At 42.0% G+C, this 27578-nt stretch overlaps 1 protein-coding gene across 1 annotated transcript in view; it reads left to right on the top strand.

The window, feature by feature from the left end:
- LOC139462704 (sialin-like) overlaps positions 1 to 24555 on the top strand; it is a 34000-nt gene extending 9445 nt beyond the window's left edge. Inside the window, exons 2-11 of the mRNA XM_071244534.1 lie at positions 9224 to 9423; positions 9940 to 10173; positions 11596 to 11683; positions 12403 to 12498; positions 14565 to 14698; positions 17705 to 17860; positions 20350 to 20479; positions 21150 to 21305; positions 23163 to 23248; positions 24170 to 24555. Of these exons, the coding sequence (XP_071100635.1) occupies positions 9224 to 9423; positions 9940 to 10173; positions 11596 to 11683; positions 12403 to 12498; positions 14565 to 14698; positions 17705 to 17860; positions 20350 to 20479; positions 21150 to 21305; positions 23163 to 23248; positions 24170 to 24469 (1580 nt within the window). The 3' untranslated portion in view covers positions 24470 to 24555. The remainder of the gene's footprint in view (positions 1 to 9223; positions 9424 to 9939; positions 10174 to 11595; positions 11684 to 12402; positions 12499 to 14564; positions 14699 to 17704; positions 17861 to 20349; positions 20480 to 21149; positions 21306 to 23162; positions 23249 to 24169) is intronic.
- Positions 24556 to 27578: the final 3023 nt, after the last annotated feature.

Below are 27578 nucleotides of genomic sequence, written 5' to 3'. Positions count from 1 at the left end.
ACTATTAACTAGATGTCACCACACTAGCCACTATTGACTAGATTCCGAACTAGCCACTATTAACTAGACTCCACACTAGCCACTATTAACTAGTTTCCACACTAGCCACTATTAACTAGATTCCACACTAGCCACTATTGACTATATTCCGAACCAGACACTTTTAACTAGATTCCACACTAAACATGCTACATTTTTGGGATCGTGGTGGGATCGTAACACATTTCACGCGTTGCTTTTGGGACGTTCAACATGTTTAAAGTCAAATAAGTCGAGCACCTGTTTTATACCTGATCGCATGCTAATGTGCATACATCTGGCACCGTCTTATGGACAAGACCCTTGAACACAGACAAACTGAACCATACAAACTATGGAGTAGCTATAGAATGGACAACATGTTTCAATAGACGATCATTAATTAGGTCTGGACAACTAGTGCTGTTTACCGGAAATGACTTTATTAAATCGAATATTTCGCTAGTTCAACATGAAAATATTTCAGTTCACCATCACATGATGCATGTTTCGGGTAACACAGGGCTAAGTCATCGATACTTTAAACTGGACTAAAATAGGTATTCAATGGTTCAGACTTTTCCGATTCTGTTGGCGCACTTGAAACAGCAAAAACCAAAGGGACATGATTGCTGTAGTACCAGAATCCTTCACAATAAGTCTAAGTAATTTATAATAGTTGGAGTTACTTTCTCTGGATGCAGTTGATAATGACCCATCTGAATTATAATGGACATCCTCCTTTGCTTCTTATCGGAGATTATTAATTGTGTTTCTTTGTTTTTTGTACCGTAAAACGGTCATTTGGATTATTTGGTAACATCAGAGTAGCATATGATGGCCGTGCATGCAGCTGATGCGCTGGTACATATGTTTGTGACTTGAATAAGATATTCGCGTCCGCTTGTTATGTCAGGTACACGGAGGACTCGCAGAACTGGAAGTATTCACGTTTTACAAAGAGGTTTCAGAACAGGCGTATGCAAAAGACAAAAATAAAGGCGCGTTTGAATGTAGAAACGTGTGTTCGACTGTGGGCATTAGTTAGCTTCATAAATTGATTATAATATAGCATAGACAGTTAAAGATTGCTTTGACTTTCATACTTGACTATTACTTATGGGATGGGATGGGATGGGAGAACAGTACGGAAACCCTACTAAAAGCAGAAAAATACCCACTTAAATGTCAATAAAAACTACTTAAAACAATGCATATGATACACATATTAATATTGTGAGTGAGTGGGTGAGTTGGGTTTTACGCCGCTTTTTACAATATTCCAGTTATATCACGGCGTGTCAGCTTAATGTGGGAGGAAAGCCCGAAGTGAGGCAGGTCTCAGACGTTTACCACTTTGGTGAAACACACGAACACGGGTATGGTGCTGACCAACCTAGAAACATAATCGGGTCGAACCGGGATTCGAACCCACAATCATAGGTTTCTGGGGTGCCCAAGGGACGCAACTCTGCACAGCGAATCGCGGCGCCTTAGAGGACTGGGCCACCCATGCCCCCACATATTAATAGCTAAGAAATATTTAAGAGCTGGTGTACGATAAAACCCTTTCCATATTTATAAGAAATCTCAGCCAAAAACAGTGTCGACTATGCGATTCCTACTATATCATGTTTTTTTTTTATGAATCACTCTCAAATAGTGATGACACCAGGTGAATATTGCTCGACATAAAGGGAATTTATTTTTTGAGGGGGGGGGGGGGGGGGGGGATTCACTTGTACTCCAAACAAACAGCAGGCTGCTCACGATATTTTGGGCCATATTTTAATAACTGACGAAGATTGTTATTGTTAACAATAGGGAAGTCACCTGTGATGATATGACCTACAGGTTGGTACAAATGTGATGAATCTTGGCAGCAACGATGTTGAAACTTACATCATGAACTGTTATGTCAACAGTCTGCAGCACGTTCCTTTCATTGAACAACTGGACCGCCTCCGTGGTCTAGTGGTAGAGCGTCCGCCCGGAGAGCGGAAGGTCCGGGGTTCGGCATTAAGGGGCTAAAACAAGGACTTGTCGGCTCGGAGTCAGTATACTGTGTCTGAGTGGGGTATTCATGTTAAACAGCGGCACGGTATCTCAGTGAGCTAGCACTATAAGTCGGCATCAGTCCGGACTAGTACAAGCAGCACACGTACATGCACGTCGCTATATAAGTGCAATAATCTTGGACGCGACGTTAAACCCCATTTCACCTCACCACATTGAACAACTTGGATGACTCGGTGTTCGCATAGAAGAATACAATTATTGATGGTTATACTGTAAAATAGTCAAGTGAACCTTTATCCATGGGGATCAACATGTGGCACTTCATTCCTTTATTTCTTTGACTGACCCTTGAACAATATGAACAGGGGTATACTGATACACAATCTGCAATACTGAAATAAGGATAGCATGTAATAAGCTCCTAATCCTCCACGTGACATCTTCCTCCTTAATCTACAAAATATATCACTCGAAGCCGGGTTTTTTGTATTCACCAGGCGCGTACTGTAAGATTAATTGCCCAAAACAGGGTACGCAGAACATTAATTCTCAAATATCATCTTCAAATGTTAGACACAGCCATGAGAGGCAAACACGGTGATGCATGCGTATAAAATGATAATTGAATTATACCGAATCATGTCAATGTACCTGACGAATAACAAATACCTCATGTTTACGGAATGAATAGAAACATGACTAGAATACATGTTTATTCACGCATATTCTTGAATGCGAAAGCAAACAAATATTGGGTCCCTTCTACGTACATGCATGACGTCACAAAGAGGGCGGGGCCGTTATGAATAGATTCGATGGTCGCCTAAGTAAATCGACCCGCACTCGGATAATGGAAGGATTCCCTGTTTTTGTGCAAAAACACAAATTAGTCGTTCGATCCTTGATGAGTGAGTGAGTTGGGTTTATCGCCGCTTTTTATTTCCTCAGATTCGGACAAGACAACATAAGGCAAATTGATAAAATAAAATATTTATTGTGTTTGGGTTGATTGGGGATTCTCGTAGAGCCGGTAGCACCCTGTTTATTGACAAAATAGAACGGTACTGCTTTACCCCGATGGGTAAGCTAACTAAGGGTGTGCTACGTGACAGAATTGAGATACGCCTTCAGTCGGCTGTAGTCTGACGCCAGACAACCGATACCCCGACGGGTATAACTTGCTACAGATGACAGTGTAGCTGGACAACGATATCCCGACGGGTATAAACTAGCTACATAAACTGTGTAGCCAACCGACAATACCCCGATGGGCGTAGCCGACTGAAGGTGTATGCCCTACCAAAGGAACTGTGAATTGTTGAAGATAATTTGGGGTAATACATGCCCCATGCCCGTTATGATGCCACCGGCTCCACTAGAATCCTATGATGTACATGGCATGGTGGTACAAATCAAAGGACATGCAAAGTATGAGCTAGACCAGAACATGATATAAACATATTTGAGCAAGTTGAAATAAATGTCGGAGAACATCACCTAAACGGATGAGAAGAAGATCAACATGCTGGGGGCAATCGATGACCTGAAAATAAAGGTGGTGATGTGGGTGGAGGTGGGATAACGTTTGCACTTAAAATTACACGAGACACGATTAATGGCTGACTGGGTAGAACAAAGGGAAAAGTTGCGCATGCGCGCGACCTATGTTTACCTGGCTAATACCAAAATATGGATTGATAAACGAACTGTGGTTGAACTGCATACGCATATAACATAGTTAAAAACTACCAATTACGGACTGATACACGGACTTTGATTATAATGGGGCATTAGGATAGTTAAGTTCTGTCATACAAATAGGACTAATATTTTATAAACAGTGATTGCAGCCGCTGTGTATTCCCATAGTTTTAACAAATAGGAATATATGAAACGGAAAGTGATCGTACCGTTGTGATGCAATGTAAGGTTATTAAGACCGGGTTGGAGATACGCGTATGAGGTATAAATTGTGTGCTATGTACATGAAGGGACCTTGTCCGACCAGAGGATGCCATAAACTATACTAAAATATTTAAGTACTAATTAACATTATTCCAGTTATATCACGGCCTGTCAGCTTAATGTGGGAGGAGGGCCAGAAGTGATGCAGGTCTCAGACGTTTGCCACTTCGGTGAAACCCACGAGCACGGGTATGGTGCTGACAAACCTAGAAACATAATCGGGGCGAACCGGGATTCGAACCCACAATCATAGGTTTCTGGCGTGCCCAAGGGACGCGTCTCTGCACAGCGAATGGCGGCGCCTTAGACGACTGAACCCTCACAGCTCACAGCTGGTTTGTCAAGCCAAGGCTAGTTTATTTCCAGGCTGGTATAATGTTGACAATGAGTTGACTAGTCGTCTGTGATCGACCTGCGCCATAGCTGGATATTCCCCCCGATTTAGCCGACACCCAGGGATATCAACTCACTTACTCGCTAATATTGCAATTAACAAAGAGATTTACCCGCCCAACAATCACCAGAGTAGTGACGAATAGGCACACTCGCAGGCATAAATACACGCACGCACGCATGCACGCACGCACACACACACACACACACACACACACACACACACACACACACACACACACACACACACACACACAAAGAAAACCCTAAAACAACAAGTTCAAGTTATATTCGACATGAGTATTAGCGAGGTCTGTATTTAGGACTAGTGTGTCTGATATCCATTGTAATTTGCGTCACATCCCTGTAGTGAGTGAGTGAGTTAGTTGGGTTTACGCCTCTTTTAACAGTATTCCAGTTATATCGCGGCGTGTCAGCTTAATGTGGGGGGAAAGCCCCAAGTGATCTCAGATGTTGACCACATGGCACAGCTGAGGTACATTTCCCCAGGTTTGTGAACCATGTCTAGTTTCTATTTTAACAATTCTGTTCAGACATCTACATCGATTTAGGTCACATTTTCTTATTGTTTTGTGATTATTTGTTCTCATCTTTAGATATGACGTATCTATGTGGAGACTCAGTTTGCTTATCACAATTGAATCGTGGCTACAGACACAGGACATTCATCTACGGATAGACAATTATTTAGACAATTATTATTTTAACTCTTGTAATCTGGGCTCCTTCTTTAGTCCGATACAATTCCAACAAGGATTACAGAAGCAACGAAAACGCACGTTCAATGTCAAGAAAATAAGACGGAGCTTTAAATGACAAAGACACTTATTCTCAGCATAAGCAAATGAAACATTTTCCCATTAGAGTTTAGAGTGAACAGTAAAATGTGGGATATTAACCTCGCAGATGTGAGTCAGTATGTAAAGACAAATGACGAAATGTGATATTTATTCATGGTTTGTTTTTGTTTTTTGTTTGTTTTTTGTTTTTTTGCTTTTTTTTATACATGGTTATTGATATCCTCTCGCGGTATTCGTGGGTTGTCATATTACTGAATAATACTGAATAAGAGGGGCGGCCGGGTAGCCTAGTGGTTAAAGCGTTCGCTCGTCACGCCGAAGACCCGGGTTCGATTCCCGACATGGGCACAAGGTGTGAAGCCCATTTCTGGTGTCCCCAGCCGTGATACTGCTGGAATATTGCTAAAAGCGGCGTAAAACCATACTCACTCACTCACTCACTCACTGAATAAGAAACCTGTATCTGTCACTGAGGGGTTGAAAGCAATCTTCGAAGAGGGTCACATTCTGAGAAGAATTCGTGTTTACAAGGGTAAGAAATTTACTGGAGAGTTTGAATATTTTGTGAGTATTCAAAACATAAAGTTTATTGTGACTAAAAATGGAGACATTAAGGACAATTATGCGGAAAGGGTCATTAGGACGTTGAGAACGCTCATGACTCGAAATCTGACACACAGCAACACCAGCAAGTACACTGATGTGTTGACAGACATATAACGATACCGTACATAGAAGCCTCGGACATTGGGCCCCTGCTGATGTTGCCAAGACAAATGAACTCAAATTGTGGAAGTACTTGTACACTACTCCATGCTTGTACATGTAAAAAGCAAGAAGCCATTCCATCCAATTGAACATAAGGGTGGGTGATCTAGTGAGAATAAATCATTTGAGAACCTTTCGTAAAGAGTGAGTTGGGTTTAACACCGGGTTTAACAGTATTCCAGGTAGATGGCGAAAAGCTTAATATATTACAGATTATTACCCTTGCTATCACTGACTTACATATCTGGGTTGTATCCATATGGTATCAAACTAACATCGTACTTTGATAAATATCGCTTATCGCATGTGTTGAGAGAAATATTTTAAAGTTTTATAATTTTTTTTTTGAACTGCACCGTCTCAGTCTGTCCTCGTTCGTGAGGAATTCAAATTGTTGATAATTTCTAACATTTTGTAATTGTTTCTACAGATTTCATTGGACAGAAACTCAAAATAAATCTTTTGAAATATCGTCGGTGGCTTCTTTGCGTTTTGAGTGTTAAAATCGATGTAGGGTGCCATCTATTTCTCTTGTGAAAATCTTATAACTTAATGAATTTTTGTGAGTTTGAGTCCCAACGTAAATAGAATGTATATAGTTTCATAGTAGATGGTATATTTTTTTTGGTCCTTAAACGTAGAGTAAGGTTTAGATCCTGAAGGCTTTTCTCCTTTTCTGTCAACAGAGCTTTGAGAACAGGAGAGAACTGGGAATAGGGTATGCTCCCCCTTGTTGGGGCAACGGGTAGGGAGGCATGAACATGATGTAATTCGGAATGGTAATGTAGATCAACGGCCAAAATGTAGCAATGAGGTCGAGCGAAAGCCAATCGATGGCGTCTATCTCTTGCTCCGATAACCATTCAAAGTTGCCATGTGGTAGCGGTTTAGACATGGCTGCCCCGATAGGACTCGTCCCTGCTGTAGTCAAATTCAGGCGTGTACTTGTTGGCATCTTTGATCTACTCTATTTGAAACTTGTCCCAAAGACGTAGTCTTCATCTGAGACTGTTTCCTCACGAAAAGACAAATAACACTGATCTCGAGTAAAGGATTTAGTTTCATCCGATACAGGAACATCCGACACATTTTCGTAAAAGTACGGTAGTTTTCGAGTATGCGTGTCTACGTGATGAGGAAACTCTAGTTTTAAATGACAAAATGATTCCGACCTTTGAGGTGTTGAGAAATTTTAAATTAGATCATCAATGCGAAACATAAGAAACTGGTCTGTGTTATGGGGGATGCGGGGAAACAGTTCTACAGCGTTAAGAATGAAATGGATGTCGCATCTGCGTGCATTGTGACATACGCAGGCATACGTATCTAATTTGCTGGTAATTCACGTTCCTTGTTTCCGCACATGCTCTGACCCAACAGGGAACGGATAAGCCAGTACACAATACAGAAAACATTTATCGTCCTCAGTATTTATAACATTCAACAGAGAACGTTTACATTGTAGCTGACTTGGAAGGGGAATGTAAGAAGAGCCCCGAAACGGTTGAAATTTTACAGCAAACAGTTCTAAAATATGGCGTAACGAAGGTCTTCTCGCCTCTTGATCCGATGTTACTCAGTTTTAGATTGTCCCAGGAAACTAGTCAAACCCACCAAGATCTTTTGGGAGAATGTGAATACTCCCCAACACTGCAGCCTTCTGCAATACCCAGATTGTCAGAAGGGCTGTATTCCTGGTAGCAAACCCGGGTAATCTCCCAATGTCAGTCAAAAGATTGGGATGTACCAAACCTAAGGCACCAAGAACAATGGGGAGTCGTACAACTTGGTACTTGGGAAGCAAGCATGACATTTCGAAAGCAAGGTCCTCTTATTTGCCACGTTTTATTCTGAATCACATAAGTGTCAAAAGGGACAGAAAATTCAATGATATAATTTATATGATTTCATTGGATTTATCAAAAAGGACAAGATAAGATTTTTTGGCCTGGATAGGTCTGAGGCTGTATACGGGCTTATGCCATAGTTTGGTATTTATCATTTTCCAAGACGTAATATTCTACAAATTCTTGGTCATACCATGGATGGACCTCTATGTCAAAACCTCAACCATGGCGAAGACGGTAATAAAATTGATGGAGCCACTCCGTCATGTCGCTTAAGATACTGTGGTTGTGCAAATGGTTGGCATCCACTGACAATGTATAGCATCACGTTCCTTGTATAATCTACATTTCAAATTTACATCATGATGCAAAATCACACATTGACGGTTTCAAGTGGGAAGTGACTGGTCCTGGGCAACAAACAGAGAGCCTTCTGTTTCACTTTTCAGGCCAGCCAACTTCATCCAAACGAAGGACTCTGCATGGTTGCTGATCCTCGCAACACACTACACAGTCACACACACACACACTCGATGCAGTGGTCGTTATGTGGAATTCACTACTATGCCTTGTTCTAACCTTATCACAACCCGTTAAAATCCGAGTTAGAACAGATCTTCAGCAACCCATGCTTGCTGTAAGAGGCGACTAACGGGATCTGGTGGTCAGGCCCGCTGACTTGGTTGATGCAAGTCATCGATCCCAATTGTGTGGATCGATGTTCATGATGTCAGTCACCGGATTGTCTGGTCCAGAATGGAATATTTAACAGACCACCGTCATAAAGCTCTAATATTGCTGAGTGCGGCGTTAAACAACAAACAAACAGTACAATTACTTGGCCGGCGCGACTACATATAACACGTCAGAATGGGTTGGGTTGTTGTGAAGACTGGGAAGTAGGGTATTTTGTGGACCACCGGTACTTATAAGGTGCCCTGTGAATATTAATTGCTGAAGGTCCACAAAATACTCTACTGCCCAGTCTTGTTCACAACAACCTGCCCCCCAAAATTATTCATGATCCCTAACTGTTTTTTTTTCAGTATGCATGCACACGTAGGGTTACACAACACTACAAAACGTCACTGCCTTCCAACTTGTGAAATGAGTCTAGTGGTTTGAAAATGCAATTAAAGTATATCTGTCCGTTCGAGTACGTCTGCAATTTTTCCCAATTATTCCATTTGTATCTCTGGTTAATTACCGTTAAACCAATTCTGAGGCAATTTGTTACTGTTGCACATATGTGAACAAATTTGATCCATCCATTACGTCCAATCAGCCCTAATCTGTTAGTGCTCAATGGCCATTCTCGTGATTCCAATAAAGATACAGAAACAGTTCCTGCTGTCTAGCTATGTGTATTCTAATGTTGTGTTGTCGTTACAGGTTTATATAGACACGTCCCCGCACGCCACGTGCTCGCCATCTTATCGTTCCTTGGCTGCCTTAATCTCTTCACGCTCAGAGTCAATCTCAGCGTCGCTCTGGTTGCCATGGTGAACTACACGCTCGTGTTGAATACGTCGCCTAGCAACGATGAGTGCGGACTTCAGAACAGCAATGGGTCACAAGCTCAGGAGGCGAAGGTAGGCGGAATATGCTGAGTTTCCAAGAAATCGACAAAGACATGGTAGTCTTTAAAAAGGCAACGCAGAGATCTACGTATACTGGAGAGTGAGGGGATGAGTAAATGAATGCTGCTTCACGCCGCACTCAACATTATTACTCATCATTATAGCACTGCCACCCGTAAGTAAATAGCAAACATACACACTGCCGGGGTACCTCCGCAAACAGTCACGCAGATTACACATCGTGTTCTTCCCACATATAGCTGACACGCCGTGATATACCTGGAATACTGTTGCAGCGGTGTTAAGCCCAACTCACTCACTCACTCACCCTTTGTAAAACCTGTGGCAAAATAATATTTTGGAAGTATTTTCTGAAAGAATTTTTCTTTAATCCAAGATCCCCATAAGAAAATCAAATGGTCGGTCCTCAGTATTCTGCATGTATGTCCCGAATCCGTGATGTGACATAACGAGGCTCCGGCTAGCGGAAAAGCTAATCATATGTAAAATATTTCAATTTTACTTCAGGATGGTGAATTTAACTGGGACGAACAACTTCAAGGTCATGTGCTGGGCTCATTTTTCTACGGGTACTGTCTGACCCAGGTCTTGGGAGGGTGGCTAGCAGAACTAGTTGGGGGAAAGCGCACGTTCGGTTTCTCCGTACTCGTCACTTCCATCTTGACGCTTGTGACGCCGACAGCAGCCTCTCTCCACGTGTACGCCCTCATCGTCGTCAGAGTGTTGCAGGGCATGGCTCAGGTAAAATGTTAATGTGTGCATAGCTAAAATAAGCGGTATGTGTGGTAAATGCTCTAATATATACATACAGAAAAATGTTAAGCACCCCTGGAAATAATTAATACCGATATATCTCCATTCGCAACAACTGCAAATTTCGTGATGAATATGTAAAGATTAGTGTTCCATCAAAATGAAAGGACAGTACAAGGGCAACTGTGACGTCACATCGCAGCACGACATGCACGTGCAGCATGCCACCCATGTATTTTTCAAAATGCAGTATATGTACACCACAATTGTGGGCATTTAACGTCACTGTCTTACATTAATATTGTTGAAGAATTATCTGTGAAGGGTATCAGAGGCGCAAAGGTGGCGTATTATTGGTATAACCTACAAAAGCTTAGGTCGTCAACTGGGGTATCGTTATACAGTACTCAGCGGACTGGTACGAATGGATGGGCAAACCAATGCTGTACAGGATCTTCCACGGTCAGTCAAGGCTTGAGGACATGGCCCTGATTCGGCTTGTACGTCCTCAGCCATTTGCAACATCTGCTGTTCTGAAGCGCCAATGATTACCCAATAGACGGATGTCAACCAGAACAGTGAAGAATCGACTGAAATCGGCGGGAATGAAGTCGAGAAGGGCAATCAAGCTTCCATTCCTGCTGTTGCCTGCCATAAGTCCTGACCAGAACCCGCTGGAACATCATTGGGACACCAGGGGGCGTCGAATACAGGTACAGCTGTACAGGCTTGGAGGCAGCTCTTCATCGGGAATGGCGGCAGGTGGCAACTTTGCAGATCAGACGACTTACTGGAGGGATGAGACTGAAGGCTAGAAGCTCGTGACGGGTTTGGCCCGCTATTGATGATTTGTGTTATGAATGTCACCTTTGGACTGAAAATGGCATTTTTCACCATCTACCATTGTGTGGAATTGTGTTCCTGACTCTGCCCCTTCATACTTATTGTGGCTTCTGTTTTTAACAAATACAGTGTCTCTGAGTTTTGCTTAGAATCATGATGTTAATCTCAAAACAGGTTAAACTGTTTAGGCTTCTTATTGTCAGAGGTGTTTTATTGCAAACCAGATTCGTTTTTCACAGGTTATGTTATCAGGGTTTCAATGCCAACGCTCGTGGGACCAGTCATTGTTAAATATATAGGGGGTGGTTGACCTTTTCTTTGTGTAATTATAGAAACAGAAAGAAATGTTTAGAAAATTAACAACATAATGATGCGCTATCTGTTGTAAAACATTAACTGAAAGCTAGTGTGAGGGTGAAGGATTTCTTTTTCATTTTCTGATAATTTTAGTGTGATTTCCTCGCTCTCTCGCCGATGTAGCAACGATGTAACATTTAACGTTTTGTAACCAATAAGATTGCACGGTTTGCAGCACACTCGCATTCATTTTACAACCTCCGTTTACAGGGATTCGCGTTTCCATCCATCCACTCACTTTGGTCCAAATGGGCTCCTGTTAAAGAAAGGAGTCGACTTGTCGCCTTCACGTACGCAGGTAATATCAGTCTCTCTCTAACAACCCGCGGCACGTCACCATATATTCTCTCCATGTCTGTCAATCTTAGGTTTTAAATGTAAGTTATAGGGACCACCGTCGAATTTTTGCTTTTGTGTAGATGTGGATCTTTACCCCTTTCCATTGAAACTGGGCCTTTTAGCAAACCACCAACCCATTTTCTAGACAGAATTTTCCAGTTTTAAACCGATTAATAACAGAAGCATGAAGATGTATTACATTTGGTAAATATCGTGTCTATTTTATGAACATTTAAGGCCCTGGCGTTTTAAATATTGCATGTTATTAAATCCTACCCTAACAAATCTGACTGATTTAAACAAGCTTGTATTTATACAATTTAAAGTCAGAAAACTTACTAGTTTAATTAGCACGCTCGCTTTAAAAAATGTATAAACGAAATCAGTTATTTATTTCATGAACATGTATTAAATTAGCACATTATGCATATTACTATTTATCATATTTTGTACAGGATACGAACAGTATCTTTCTTTTGTTTTATGTATATATGTATTTATTATCTTATTGTGTAATGAGCCTTATGACATTACTTTCAAATTATATGTCCAATTGTCGACACCTGTATCAATGTTACTAAACTTTATTTTGTTGCTTACCGTCAGTTTGATTGGCAACCCTGCATCCTGTGTTAGAGAGTGGTTTCAAAGTGTATACTTAACGCGTGTCTGTTGCAGGGGCTCAAGCAGGCACAGTGCTGGCCATGCCGGTCACTGGAGTCCTCTGTCAGCACGGCTTCGCAGGGGGCTGGCCGTCAGCCTTCTATGTATTTGGTAAGTGTTGTGAGGGAAGGAGTTCGCGCAGCTTTTAACAGTAATTTATGGTGGCCGAGAGGGAACATCGCTTTAGCGACTTACGGCCGCAAAATTGCGACAAAGCCATAACACGAGACGACAAATCTATAATCGTGGGGTCAAATCCTGGTTCGCCCCAGTTATCGTTCTAGGCTTGTCTGGACGATCCCCGTGGGTTTCACCAAAGTGGTAATCGTCTGAGACATACGCCATTTCGGGCTGTCGTCCCACATTAAGCCGACACGCCGTGATATACTAGTAACTGGAATACTGTTCAAAGCGGCGTTAAACACAACTCACTCACTCACTCACTCTGAGCACAGAATTCCTCACCCTCTTGAGAGTGGTTTGATTCGGCTAGAGATATTATTGGCGTCGTGCAATATGCAAAACGAGGTTAGGTGAGGTGAAATGGGTTTTAACGTCGCGTCCAAGATTATTGTGTGTGTGTGTGTGTGTGGCTGCTTGTACAAGTCCGGACTGATGCCGATTTATAGTGCTTGCCCCCTGAGATACCATGCCGCAGTTTAGCAGGAATGCCTCACTCAGACACAGTCCGAGTCGACCAGTCCCTGTTTTAGCCCCTTCATGCCGAGCGCCAGGCAGGGTAACAGCAAGTACCATCTTTAAACGTCTTTTGGTATGACGCGGCCGGGGGTCGAACCCCGGACCTTCCGCTCTCCTGGCGGACGCTCTACCACTAGCCCAGGATGCGGTCGGCTCAAAACGAATGGAACCATGGTTTTAGTCATAGTAGAATTCACTACACTGAATAATTGACGGTGAGCACATCACACTATTTCTGTTCGTGGTATAAACATGAGGATGGTGTACCATTCAACTTCTAAATGGGCTAATCCTTTTGGCCCATGCTACATCAAACTGATGTAACCTCACTGATTACTCATAGCAAAGTGACCGCCTCCGTGGTCTAGTGGATAGAACGTCTGCCCGAAAAGCGGGAGGTCGGTGGTTCGATCCCCGGCCGCCCGATACCTAAAGACGTTAATAGATGGCATTTGTTGTATCTGTATGGCGCTCGGCATTGAGAGGATACATCAAGGTTTGGAGTCAGTATAAAATATCTGATGGGGTATCCAATTTTGAAAAACTTCGGGATGGTATCTCAGTGGGCTCGCACTATAAAATCGGCATAAGTCTGGACTAGTACAAGCAGCCACACACACGTGCATGAACGTCGCTAATAAGTACCTTAATCTTTAAAGCGACGTCAAATACCATTTCACCTGACCTCTTAGCTAGGTTATTGGCACAGAAGGGCTTCCATATTACCATAAATGGCGAAACAATTTTATCTGTAAGCATGTTCAGAAAGTAGGTCACTTGATAAAAACAAAAGCATTTGTATCCAGTTATTTACCTACGACGGCCTTGTTTACTTGATAACCGGAACACTGTGATATTGTAGAGACAGCGACCGTACTTATGTTTATACCTGCTCTGTAAGTGAGTGGGCGACTACGGTTTAACGCCGGACCCGTGAAGATCCGGGTTAGAATAGGTCTTCAGCAACCCATGTTTGCCGTAAAAGGCGACTATGCTTGTCGTAAAAGGCGACTGACGTGATCGGGTGATCAGGCTCACTGACTTGGTTGATGCTTGTCGTAGTATCCCAATTACAATGATTGATGTTCATGATGTAATCATTGGATTGTCTGGTCCAGACTCGATTATTTTCAGGGGCGGTCGGGTAGCCTAGTGGTTAAAGCGTTCACTCGTCACGCCGAAGACCCGGGTTCGATTCCAGACATGGGTAACATGTATGAAGCCCATTTCTGGTGTCCTCCGCCGTGATATTGCTGGAATATTGCTAAAAGCGGCGTAAAACCATACTAACTCACTCGATTATTTACAGGCCGTCGTCGTAAAGCTGGAAAATTGTTGAGTGCGGCGTTAAACAACAGACAAAGGTTTAACGCCGCTTTGAACAGCATTTCAGTAAGATGACAGTGTGTCGGCTTGGTGTGGGAGAAAAGCGGCGTTAAACCCAACTCACTCACCCACTTGAATATGGACTGTTGCAGGATCTCTAGGCATAGCGTGGTGTGTCGCCTGGGCCGTGATGGTGAGCGATAGCCCATCCAGCCACCCCCATATATCCTCACAGGAGAGAGACTATATACTCAAGTCTGTCGGATGCAGGGAAACGTATTTGGATGTAAGTAAGAACGCTCAAAAACCCTTGTCGTAATTATGTAACCATGACTTGGCATATATTGATGGATGACCCTCAAAGAAGGACATCAAGCGACACCCAAAGTCAAAACCCTGTTTTCCCTGTTCGCCCCGATATGTTTCTAGGTTTTTAACACCATACCCGTGCTCGTGGGTTTCACTAAAGGATGGATTTCGAAGCTTCTTGCGTGATATTATGAATTCCGTTCATCCACAGATGGATTCTAAAGGTTCGAGGGGGAGACAGATCAGTTGAAACCGTGAAATCCATCCGTGAATCAGTCAAATGCATCCGTGAAACAGCCAAATGCATCCGTGAAATCAGTCAAATGCATCCGCGAATCAGTCAAATGCATCCGCGAATCAGACAAATACATCCGTGAAATCAGTCAAATGCATCTGTGAAATCAGTCAAATACATCCGTGAATCAGACAAATACATCCTTGAATCAGTCAAATGCATCCGTGAATCAGCCAAGTGCATCCGTAAAATCAGTCAAATGCATCCGCGAATCAGACAAATACATCCGTGAAATCAGTCAAATGCATCTGTGAAATCAGTCAAATACATCCGTGAATCAGACAAATACATCCTTGAATCAGTCAAATGCATCCGTGAATCAGCCAAGTGCATCCGTAAAATCAGTCAAGTGCATCCGTTAATCAGTCAAATGCATCCGTGAATCAGTCAAATGCATCCGTGAATCAGCCAAATGCATCCGTGAATCAGCCAAATGCATCCTTGAAATCAGTCTATTCGTTAAAATGTGAAATCCATCGGTGGGTATGTTTTCAATACCACCTGTGTAAACTTCGAAGCATTGTTTTTAATTCACCTTGAAACGAAGAAAATAGGTGTTATGTATGTAATATGTTTTACTTGATCTCTTTTATATTAACATTGGGGCCATAACAATATTTAAAAACGAATATTATATATGTCAACATGATACAGCTTCTGATTATATGTACATCCTTAACAGGTTGCCTAAAGCAGGTGCCTGTGTTGAAGCGACCATGGGAATGTCTGATGCATTGTCTCTAAACAGGGTCGAGCGACGTAAGCTTCTCGTTTCTATAGCTTGCATTGGGGAGACGGTTTTTTTAATTACACGGGTTACGGTAATAGCACCGTATGAATAGAGATGAGAAAGTAGTTCATGAAACTATTTCCGAAGGAAACTTAAATCTTCTTAAATACGTGTAGTTTCGATGGTTTGTGTCTTCCACCTTAATAAGACATAGGCGACTATGCTTGTCGTAAGAGGCCACCAACGGGATCAGGTGGTCAGGCTTGCTGACTTGGTTGCATGTCATCGTATCCCAATTGCGTGGATCGATGCTCATGATGTCATTCATTGGATTGTCTGGCCCATACTCGATTATTTACAGACCGCCGTCATAAAACTGGAATAATGCTGAGTGCGACGATAAACAACAAACAAACACAAAATAATGAGGCGTACTATGATATAAACTCTATTTCATACCGCATAATGTGCATCTTAACGTTTAAAAACAAATTCTGTTGTCATTCATATTGTCATAGTGCTAAAAATGGTTCAACTTGTTTTTGCTTCCATATTTTTATAAAAGTTAACTGTGGTAAAAGTATTTATTGTGTTAAATATAGGTAAACGTAAAGCGTTGTATTCAGATGTAGTCAGTCTCACATGTGAAGGTCGCATCTATCTAAATTGCATAACATCCTTGGAGTTGCTCAGTATTATCTATCTGTTTGTGTCTCAGCCTCCCTCACAATGACCGCTTGGCAGACGCTTGCTGATACGCCTAACTTATATCAATATTTTCGGAATACTCATCAATTATTATTCAACTTCTGTGGACATCAGTTGGCCAAACTTCTTAGGAAAGCCGCTTAATCCATCTTCTCTGCGCACGAACGCAAATTTTCTTATCAAGCAGATAATTGAAAATGCAGTAAATTCATGACCATTCAAGGTGTCTAGAGTATATATACTGGCTAGCCCCGGGGTACCTCACTGCCGAGACATCCCCAATAAAGGAGCTGGCCATAGACACTTTGTTTGTTTTTTTTGCAGGTGGTGTCCGACCCCGAGCTATTTCCCCTAGGCTAATTCTAGATATTATAGGGGCGGTCGGGTAGCCTAGTAGTTAAAGCGTTCGCTTGTCACGCCGAAGACCCGGGTTCGATTCCCGACATGGGTACAATATGTGAAGCCCATTTCAGGTGTCCCCCGCCGTGATATCGCTGGAATATTGTTAAAAGCGTCGTTAAACCATACTCACTGACTCACTCTAGATATTAGACGATTTGGATTGGAAAGTTTCAAACCATCATAATATTATTAAAACAGAGCATCTTTACAGTTGAATAAGTTGCTATAGGAATCTACAGCGTCGTTGTAGATAAATGCCCACACTATATCGTTAATTAGTTAATTCATTAATCATCTATCGCTCAAGTTAAAGATTAACAAATCCACTTATACAATCATCCGTTATCATCCACGATTGTCGCCGGTGTCACACAGTGTTACCTTATATCTATAGCAAAGGCCGCCCGGCGGGACGCTTATGAATGGATACCCACCGATGGATTTCAAATTTTAGACTGATTTCACGGATGCATTTGACTGATAAAGGGATGCATTTCACGGTTCCAACTGATCTGTCTCCCTCTCGAACCTTTAGAATCCATGCGTGGAAGGATGGAGTTCACTTCAACAGCAAGAAGCTTCGGAATCCATCTTTTGGTGAAACCCACGAGCACGGGTATGGTACTACAAAGTCTAGAAAAATACGAACAGGGATTTGATGACAGGGATGAATTTAACAGGTGGACTTTTAACGGATGGATTCTAAATTTGCGTATAAATAGAACAGCTAAAAATGTAGTCTGGCCTGCTGAAATCTGTATTGCAGCACCGATATTCAATTGTCACAATTCCCACATCATCATTCACACATATTTAATTGTGTATGTTTTATTCATTGTACATTGTAGAATAAGAAACTGAAACCTCCATGGGGCGCAGTCTTTTCAACACCCGCGGTGTGGGCGATTGTAGGGGCACACATCGCTTACGACTGGGGAGGCTTCACCTCCATCACCTTGCTACCTCAGTTCATGAAACAGGTGCTCAAGTTTGACATCCAGGAGGTGTGTAACCTGTGGCTGAACCAGGAGATGTGGTAGCCTTGCACAAGTCTGGCAAATAATGTTACGATGAGATTTTATTTCAGGATAGATAACCCGCCATACTTGATTCACACGCTTGCCTTTACACACCACATGAAGCGAGATAAAATCCCCCTCGCCCAGAGAGCGATGCATGTTTGGGCCTGGTCAGTGAGACCACATTATAAGCACTGGTGCTCAGTAGTGATAATATGTTCATATTGTGATTTATTATATACTTAAGTGTGAAAGACTGAGTTTTCCGAAGTTGAGAAAAGTGATATTTTCATTACACTGAAAAAAACACCTGATGTTTCACTGCTGTGAACGTAACACTTTGACAGAATCATTGTCATACAAGAGTGACCTCCCATCAAATTGTCTCCCTTAATCGTAAGTTCCAGGTCCGTACATAAACTGTTGACTTAAAATTCTTTTCACGTTAGTTCCACATTGACAAGGCAAAATAATGACAGATGGTCATTTATCGAGTTAATATCGCTTCATGCCATTTGTTACTCTCTTGAAAATGTTTAGTTATAAACAGTATATTTCTCTCATAACTCGTTTTGCAAAGCGCCATTTTTGTTACTTGACCAGCGTGTATTCTTTCGCTTTCAACTGCGGTTTCGTAGTTTTCAAGTTTATTTTTTTGTAAAGTTGATTTTGTATATAATCATTTCTATATGTATGATTCACAATTTTCGTAACTCTAAATATCTTTTGAAACTTTGGTTTTGCAAACACAAAATTACTTTTTTAGTCTCAAAGTACAAAGGGATGTGTAGGGAGAATTTACGTCTCAATGTAGATAACTGCATTAAAAGTATATGATATATAGGATATTTCATGTGTCGAGTGAAATATCACGTTTCCCTAATCTCGTGACTAAAGGACGCCACTCGTGAAAATATCTCCTTTCCCCCGTCACTCGATGAGTGAAACATGATATTTCAATCGACACATGAAATATCCTGTATATAGCTACCATCCTCCATAATTACTGGATTGTCTGGTTCAGACTCGATTGTTTACAAAATTGCTGAGTGCGGCGTTAGACAACAAACAAACAAACCATAATTATCTTCCGGGTTCGCATTTCGCAATTTACTGAAATGCGATCCCAGGAGATATAAAGCATGTACATCGACAAGACAGAAATGTGCAAATCTAAAGATCTAGTTACGGTTTAATCAGTTATTGCAGAGATTAGATAAATGGCATTATAGCGAGATAACTGGTGAATGGGAATCGTAATAGTCTCACTGCTAGTACATTGTGAACCTCACACATGTCTCGAATCATTTTAATCTTGGCTGTTGAAATACTTATAATGGTTGCGTGCATCTGGTTGTACCACAATTAGATAATATTTTTTATCTTAGGTCGATACGGACATTACGACCTTCACGTTTAAAAGTATCACGAAGTTGATTCGTATTGAAGACTTTTTCTCATAGAAACTAATTCCTTGAAGTAATTGATCTTAACTTTACCATCAAGATAAATTCATATACATTATGTTGTAAGGGAACACAGTGAACATTATTCAGCTCACAATTCAAGTTATTATCACTAAAGCCGACAACGAAGGGTAGCAGGAATGCTTGCGTTCTTTTCGCGATAAAAGGGTGGGGATAATATAACCATGATTACCATGCTGCGACAAGTTGGCTAACTTGAGCCTCTCGTGGAAGGTAGCCTCCCTCGGTAAAATAGCCTCTCTAGGACAGGTAGCCTCTTTTGGGATAGCATCCTCCCTGTGTCTCCATTGACAAAATTGTAGCCTCCCTTTGGCACGAAGCCTCGTTTGGGAAAGTAACCTCTGAGGAAAGTAGCCTCGCTTGGGAAAGAGCCTCGTTTGGAAATGTAGCCTCCGTTTGGAAAGTAGCCTAATTTGGGAAAGTATAATCTCTTTGGGTAAAGTAATCTCTGAGTAAGTTAGCCTCCCTTTGACAAGTAGCCTCGTTTGGGAAGATAATCTCCTTGGAGAAATTTACCTCTCTGGATAAAGTAGCCTCTCATGGGTAAAGCAATCTCTCAAGGGAAAGAAGCATCCCTTTGGCAAGTTGCCTAATTTCGGAAAGTAACTCCTCTGTGGAAAGTAGTTTCGTTTATTGTGAAAGTAGCCTCCTCGAGAAAACTAGCCTCCCTGAAGAAAAAAGCCTCCCTGAGGAAAATAGCCTTCATGGAGAACGAAGCCACTTTTAAGAATGCAGGCTCTCCAGAGCTGGAAAAAACAGTCATGCTGAACTTTATATATAATTTATATTTACATTTCAAATATATTTCTCACCAAAAAGCACCCCACGTACAAATATTTAATTTGTAATCACTTAATTGTTTTTGCTGAAATCTTGCGTTGGTCCTATCTAAGTAATTCACACAATCCTGTGTAATTTGTCCGCGAAACCCCCAGAATCTTACAAAACAATATTTAGCAGTGAAGCGTTTTTTCCCTCAAATTTCAGAATGGAGGTTTATCAGCATTACCTTACGTGGTGCTGTGGCTAGCTAACATTGCAAGTGGCCCAATCGCTGACGGTCTCAGAAGCCGGCGCTACTCCACAAAAGTTACAAGAAAAATAATGAATTCTATAGGTAATTATTTCACGAGATTTTGCCTACCATTTATACAAAGTGAACAGCTTGTTTTAGCTTTTCTTAAACATATAATTATATCAGTATCTATCAGAACATGTGTGTGTTGGGAGAGGTGGGATAGCCCAGTGGTTAAAGCTAAAGGCAAAACACACAGTCATTTGCTCAACAAAAAATGTTGCGGTTCGATGCTGTACTCCCCTGAACTGAGCGAGTTACTTAGTAGTCTGAACTAATTTCTCGTTACGTCCACGAGCGAAGAATTTCTCTTTTCTGTATCTCGTACAAGAATATATACAGTCAGCTCCGAATGCAAATATGAAGGCCGCGCCATGGCATCTACATCCAAACAGGGGTACCACGGGAGGCATTTGTGTGTTCTTTGTTTTCTTTTGCACAATAAAAAATTCCGAATCGAGATGGTAAAAAAATGAAGCCGATTCGATTTAGAAAGATGACATCCGATTGGCTCGAGAACCAGCGCATCCATTATTTTGATTGGGCGGTAAAGTTTGCTCTGGGTTTATTTGGCGCGACTTTCTATGGAGTGTAGTTACCTCACATAAATCTGCTGATATAGTCATGTTAAGAGTTATACAAACAGGCTCATAAACTGCGATAGCAGAACTGTTGTTTCCACGACGTAAAACAATGCACTTTTTTCTTGTAGGGTTGTTTGTACCTGCCGTGCTGATGTTGGGGGTGGGATATGTTGGGTGTGACCCGGCGCTGGCCGTCACGCTGCTCACCCTGGGGGTGGGGATGAGCGGCTTCACCCTGTCCGGCTTCAGTGTCAACCATATCGACATCGCTCCCAGGTTCGCTGGTACGTAGGCTGGATGATAGGGATGGTAATACAGGAGTATATTATAAGTTGTCAAGCGACCTCGAGGGGTATGTGGTGTGATGTGCCCTGTGTGTGAGCTAACTCACCGCGTACATCACACCATATGCCCCGAGGAATCGGTTGACAACGACATAAAAAATAATTCCCCACTCCTTAACCAATCAGAAGCTGGTATTCTAATGTAAGGTGAGATAAAGGTCCTGGAGTATGTTTACTCACTTGAAACTTGCGAATATCCAAACATTACATTGTAAAAATGACTCCCTGTTGATTCTGTCGATTAGCCAACTGATAAATTAAGTTATTTCTATCTCATACTCAAGGCCAAAGTTATTGTGACATGGATTTTTTCTCCTACAAACCTTTTAACCTTTTTGTTAATGAAACGCAACCAACGAATTGTCGCTGGTATTGGTACGAAATAACGAATATTTAGGGAAAGTTGCTTGAAGTGTTTGAAGATGAGTGAGTGAGTGAGTGAGTATGGTTTTACGCCGCTTTTAGCAATATTCCAGCAATATCACGGCGGGGGACACCAGAAATGGGCTCCACACATTGTACCCATGTCGGAAATCGAACCCGGGTCTTCGGCGTGACGAGTGAACGCTTTAACCACTAGGCTACCCGACCGCCCGTATGAAGATGATACATGGCGAGTCATGGGAATGTTTGAATCCGGTACCTCGCAGCTTGACGCTAATTGTACGTCCACAGGAACACCTTGTAAACTCATGGTACGTTGTCCACAACAATAACGTCGGAGATAGCCCACCTGTGACATACCTCACAAAGACGTACGGATTCGAACCACGCATATTCGACACACGTTCCAGGCAGCAGCTCTTGCAATTAAGACCGTACCATGCCGTGCAACAGAGGCGTATTTGCGAGGATAGTCCTACGACGGATACGCATCCACGGCGAGGCGCTCAGCCAGTCGGCCGACGTCTCCAGCGGTGCGGACAACACTTGCGGTGGACAGCACTCGGTGGAGAAAGGTCCTTTTCACTTATCCTAAGGCAGGACAACCTCTACAGGCGTCGCAATTTGAATGCTGCGAGATACCTGGATGTGATTTTGCATACGGACGTTTAACCGTTTTGGCACAGAGCTATATTGTCAGACCACATGTTGCTAGTGTTGCGCAGCAGTATCTGGGCCTGGAATATCCCGGATCTTTTACCAATGGAACATGACCGAGATGAAATGGAACCACGATTGACACATCTCCCTAATCCATCAATGTTGCAGGAACTCCGGCTTATCCTTCCTTGGATACGGAATGCCATGCCATGTTTGGTTGGTTTCTTGTTTTACGCCGCACTCAGCAATATTCCTGCTGTATGACGGCGGTCTGTAAATCATCGAGTCTGAACCAGACAATCCAGTGATTGATATCATGAGCATCGATCCACGCAATTGGGATCGATGACATGCATCAACCAAGTCAGCGAGCCTGACCACCCGATCCCGTTAGTCGCCTCTTACGGCAAGCATATTCCCCATTGCTCGGGCCTTTCTTCTACGTTGAGTGATCTCAATGAGGCGAAGGTGTCAGACCTGTTTCAATGTTCAACGTGGGCACTCTGGCTACTGACTGTGTGAATTTGACACAATTCCATACACGGTAGTATTTTATTTTATCGATTTACATTGTTTCTTGTATGTCCCAACTTTTGTCCTTTTTGTATATTTTCTGATTGAGTATTTGGTGTATGATGCATCTGTACTTATAAATGAAAAGGTAAATGTGTATATCATTCTGTTAACGGGCTGGCGTCGCATTAGTGGCGTCAGTAGCAGATCTAACCTGACTACACTGCTTCATCTCAACAGGTATATTGATGGGGATATCCAACAGTTTTGGAACCACCACAGGATTCATAGGTCCATTGGTGGTCGGCGTCCTTACAAAAGACAACGTAAGTTTTGAAATACAAACATGCACATATCCTTCAGCTCACCTCTATTGAAATACCAGATGTCGCATCGCGTTCCGGATATAGAATACTTGCATCTTCCCGAAGCAAAGGAGTTAAAGGATTTCGTTTTCCACCCTGGCTAGAAATTCGGAGCTCGATCGTAGCGACACCAGTGGCTATTACGAGTTATGTCCCTTCTAAGTCCCTCCTGCTGACCAATCAGATTCCACCTATTACATTAACTTGCATTTGCTTCAAACGAAATGGCGGCGCTCATTCTTAAAGGCGATAATTGATATCAAGATATATATTGCAATAAACGTGCCTTACCTCACAAAGTTCATCAAATTACTTGAGCCCCTTGCTTAAAAAAACATGAACACATTTGGAAAATATCTGTTCACCTGATGAACGAGTAAGTATATACTTACAAACGTGTTCCTCAAAAGGAAGTTGACATCCATAAATTCACTTCCTGTATTTTTAGAGTCAATTACCGCTCTTGCCTCGGGAAGATGGAATACTAGTAGTTGAATTTGTAAAATGGTTTAGATTTGAATTTTGAGTAAAAGAGGAGTGGATTCATTTTTTGGAACGTCACATCAAACTATCAAACGCAAAGTGTTCTTCAAAATATAGCTTACACATTACAGCGTTTTAAGCCAGATTCCAGCAACGTTACACTTCAACACTTTTCAGTGGCAAATACCTTTGAAGATATGCCTTGATGAAAATAATATCTTTCTACCATTGTCATTCAAACGAATTTATCGTATGTCTTGAAGCACCGCCATCTGAAGTTAATACTGTACATATTGCTATCATCTCTCCACACAAAAATGTGCCGGATACTTACTTATCTGCAGGTTATATATTGTTCAAGACATTCACTCACAGATAAAACATCCTATCTATTTTCAGCCATCGATGGGTCAGTGGAGGTTGTTCTTCTTCATCACATCCGCAATATACGCCTGCGGGGGAATAGTATTTCTTGTCTTCTCAGAGGGCGAGGAGGTGGAGTGGTCTAAACATTCAGGGAACGGCTCAAAATCTTTGAGAAATGGCATTGATGTTATAATACCAGCGCCTGTTATCAAAAAAAGCCACATAATCACCGAAAAAGAATCCTCAGGGATAAACAATGAACTTAAGTATACGAAAAGGCATGCACCACGTCCTGCTGACACACCTACAGTTAATGGTTATAGTGTATGTTGATGTGTAATAACGGACGCCATGTTCAGGCACTTGGGCTTAAACTCCATTGGACCTATCGGGAACAGATCACATGCGTGGGCTAAACAGTCGGGAACGGATGACCCGCATGGGTTAAACTCACTCCACGGGAACAGTCGAGAACGGATGACACGCATGGGCTAAACTCACTCCACAGGAACAGTTGGGAACAGATCACATACATGGGTTAAGCTCACTCCACAGGAACAGTCGGGAACAGATCACATACATGGGTTAAGCTCACTCCACAGAAACAGTTGGGAACAGATCACACGCATGGGTTAAGCTCACTCCACAGGAACAGTCGGGAACAGATCACACGCATGGGTTAAACTCACTCCACAGGAACAGTTGGGAACAAATCACACACATAGGTTAAACTCATACAACAGGAACAGTCGGGAACAGATCACACACATAGGTTAAACTCACTCCACAGGAACAGTCGGGAACAGATCACACACATGGGTTAAACTCACTCCACAGGAACAGTTGGGAACAGATCACACACATTGGTTAAACTCACTCCACAAGAACAGTCGGGAACAGATCACACACATGGGTTAAACTCACCCCACAGGAACAGTTGGGAACAAATCACACACATGAATTAAACTCACTCCACAGGAACAGTTCTGAACAGATCACATACATGGGTTAAACTCACTCCACAGGAACAGTCGGGAACAGATGACACGCATGGGTTAAACTCACCCCACAGGAACAGATCACACACATGAATTAAAGTCACTTCACAGGAACAATTGGGAACAGATCACACACATGGGTTAAACTCACTCCACAGGAACAGTTGGGAACAGATCACACAACGGACTAAACTCTTACAACAGGAACTGCCAAGATCTCAAGTTCGTTTACAACAAACGGGGACAGCTGGAAAGTGGAAAGAACATACTCATGGCTACTTTCATCCCGAGTGTCTGTACAAATGTAGAGTCCCTGCTTCAAATGATAGTGACCCACAGCCATACGTGGTTCAATCTGCCATGGTCAACAGTGCACTAGCTAGATACAAGGTTGTGTGGTGCTGGTTGCAGTGTTGATGTTCACTCCAGTAATGAAGGCATGTGAATGTATGCCACAGTGATCATAATAGGACTGTGTGATCGTTGTCGGGACAGGTTCTGCAGAATGTACACCAGGCGCTAAGCCACAATATTGAATATTTCTTTGAATAGTGTAAACCCTTGATCATGGCAGTACTTCAGACCTTGTACACCTCAAGCTAGGGTACATTAGGTTATACAGAAAGGTACCTGGGGTACATTTGTTTATACAGAAACATATCTGGGGTAAATTTATATAATCCCCCATTCGTCACCACTCGCCCCTTTCCGTAACCTATTCGGCTTGTCCCGGAATAACACGAGTTGGTCACGAATGATAATCCCTGTGCCGACAACAGCCATATTGCGACCAGCAAGATGTTGGACATATACGGAAACAGACGCAAAAACAATCCCGATTTTTCCAATTGACCAAAACGTGTACCAAATCAACACATTCCAACAGTAATGACCTAATTGCACTTCAGGAAATCATGTGACTTCAGCATCATGCGCTTATATTCTCGATCCCTTCTCGTTAGGGTACATGAAGGTTTGTTGAGGAAAAAGCATGTCTCTTCAAGTTTTGTGAAAACACTTGCATAATGCAATACCACGAGAAATATCACTCACTTGAATCCAGCTAACTTAATAAGAAAGATAATACTCCTTCCGGTGGTCAACAATGTGTTGTCTAATGCCGTGCCATCTCAGAAGAGAAAACTCAATTCTCCAACTACTTTCATAAGAAGTGATAGGCAATTCCGTTCTTATGACATCACATTCAAGTCTAAAGTACACATGCCTAACGTAGTACATTCTTAGAGCGGAGTCCCATACCTCAAACTACCCAAGTATGACCTTAAGTTTTACCTGTTATATACACTTCCGGTTTAATGAGGGGCGGTAGTTAGCCTAGTGGTTAAGGTGATCGCTCGTCACGCAGAAGACGTGGATTCGATTCCCCACATGAGTGAAGCCCATTTCTGGTGTCCCCCACCGTAATATTGCTGGAATATTGCCAAAAGCGTAAAAACCATACTCAATCACTCACTCCGGTTTAATGGAATAATCATACTGTTACCAAGATCTGTGTAAATGATTTGATTCTTTGTCCTGTCTTTGACACATGGCGTGTATTGGTTCCACGTTAATAATGTATCAGCGAACAATATTTGTTCACTAACAAAGTACTAATGTCATGTTTTACAATGTGATATCTGGTTACTTTGACCTCTGCTGTACGTCAACCAAATTCTAACCACCTTCAACCATAACCTCAGGGGCGTAATGTGGCCCTTTTCTTTTGTTACTCAGCACTGGTCTAGGGTTGAAGTGCACGAGGGAAGTCTAGAAAACGTAAGGAACTTTAAACAGTTTTAGGTCCCGACATTCCATTTTCTGACAATTAGAGCTGGAGGTATCGATAAGATGTTACTGAAAATTTGAATTTGCATGAACAAAAACAACATACAAATAAAAAACTAAAGTATATATATATATATTCAGGGATGGAGGAACTAGTGTGTACAAACCTGTCAAGTACTGACAAGGATTGTTGTGAAAAGAACAATAACTGCATCAGCGGTTGATTTCCATATTAAGCAGACCTTTAGAGGGGGTTGCATAATGAAACAATGAATTCAAAAACAGCAACTGATTGAAAAAAATAGATTTTTTATTTTCTTTAAGTACTGTACATGTACTGATTCTGTACTCTAGTGCACCTGGGTAAAATGCATCTTGCCGAGGCAAGGGCACTAACTGACTATAAATGTGGAAAATTGATGTTTATATAAATAAGAAATAATAACGCCTTGCCTCGGTAAGATGGTTGAAATATTTATGTTCATATGTTTGCAAATAAATTTGCTCCTATCAAGATAGAAAAATGCTTCAATCAAAATATGAAAGTGTTTGTGTCAAAATAAAAGATGGTTCTATGAAAATGATTGAATGCTGCAGTCAAAATACATACATGTTTCCACCAAAATGAGAAAAATGCTTCTTCGAAGTTAAGAAAG

The sequence above is a fragment of the Haliotis cracherodii genome, unplaced genomic scaffold (assembly GCF_022045235.1).
Source record: "Haliotis cracherodii isolate W230 unplaced genomic scaffold, xgHalCrac1.p SCAF_1, whole genome shotgun sequence".
In the NCBI taxonomy this organism is placed as follows: domain Eukaryota; kingdom Metazoa; phylum Mollusca; class Gastropoda; order Lepetellida; family Haliotidae; genus Haliotis; species Haliotis cracherodii.
This window is presented reverse-complemented; position numbering and strand designations above follow the sequence as displayed.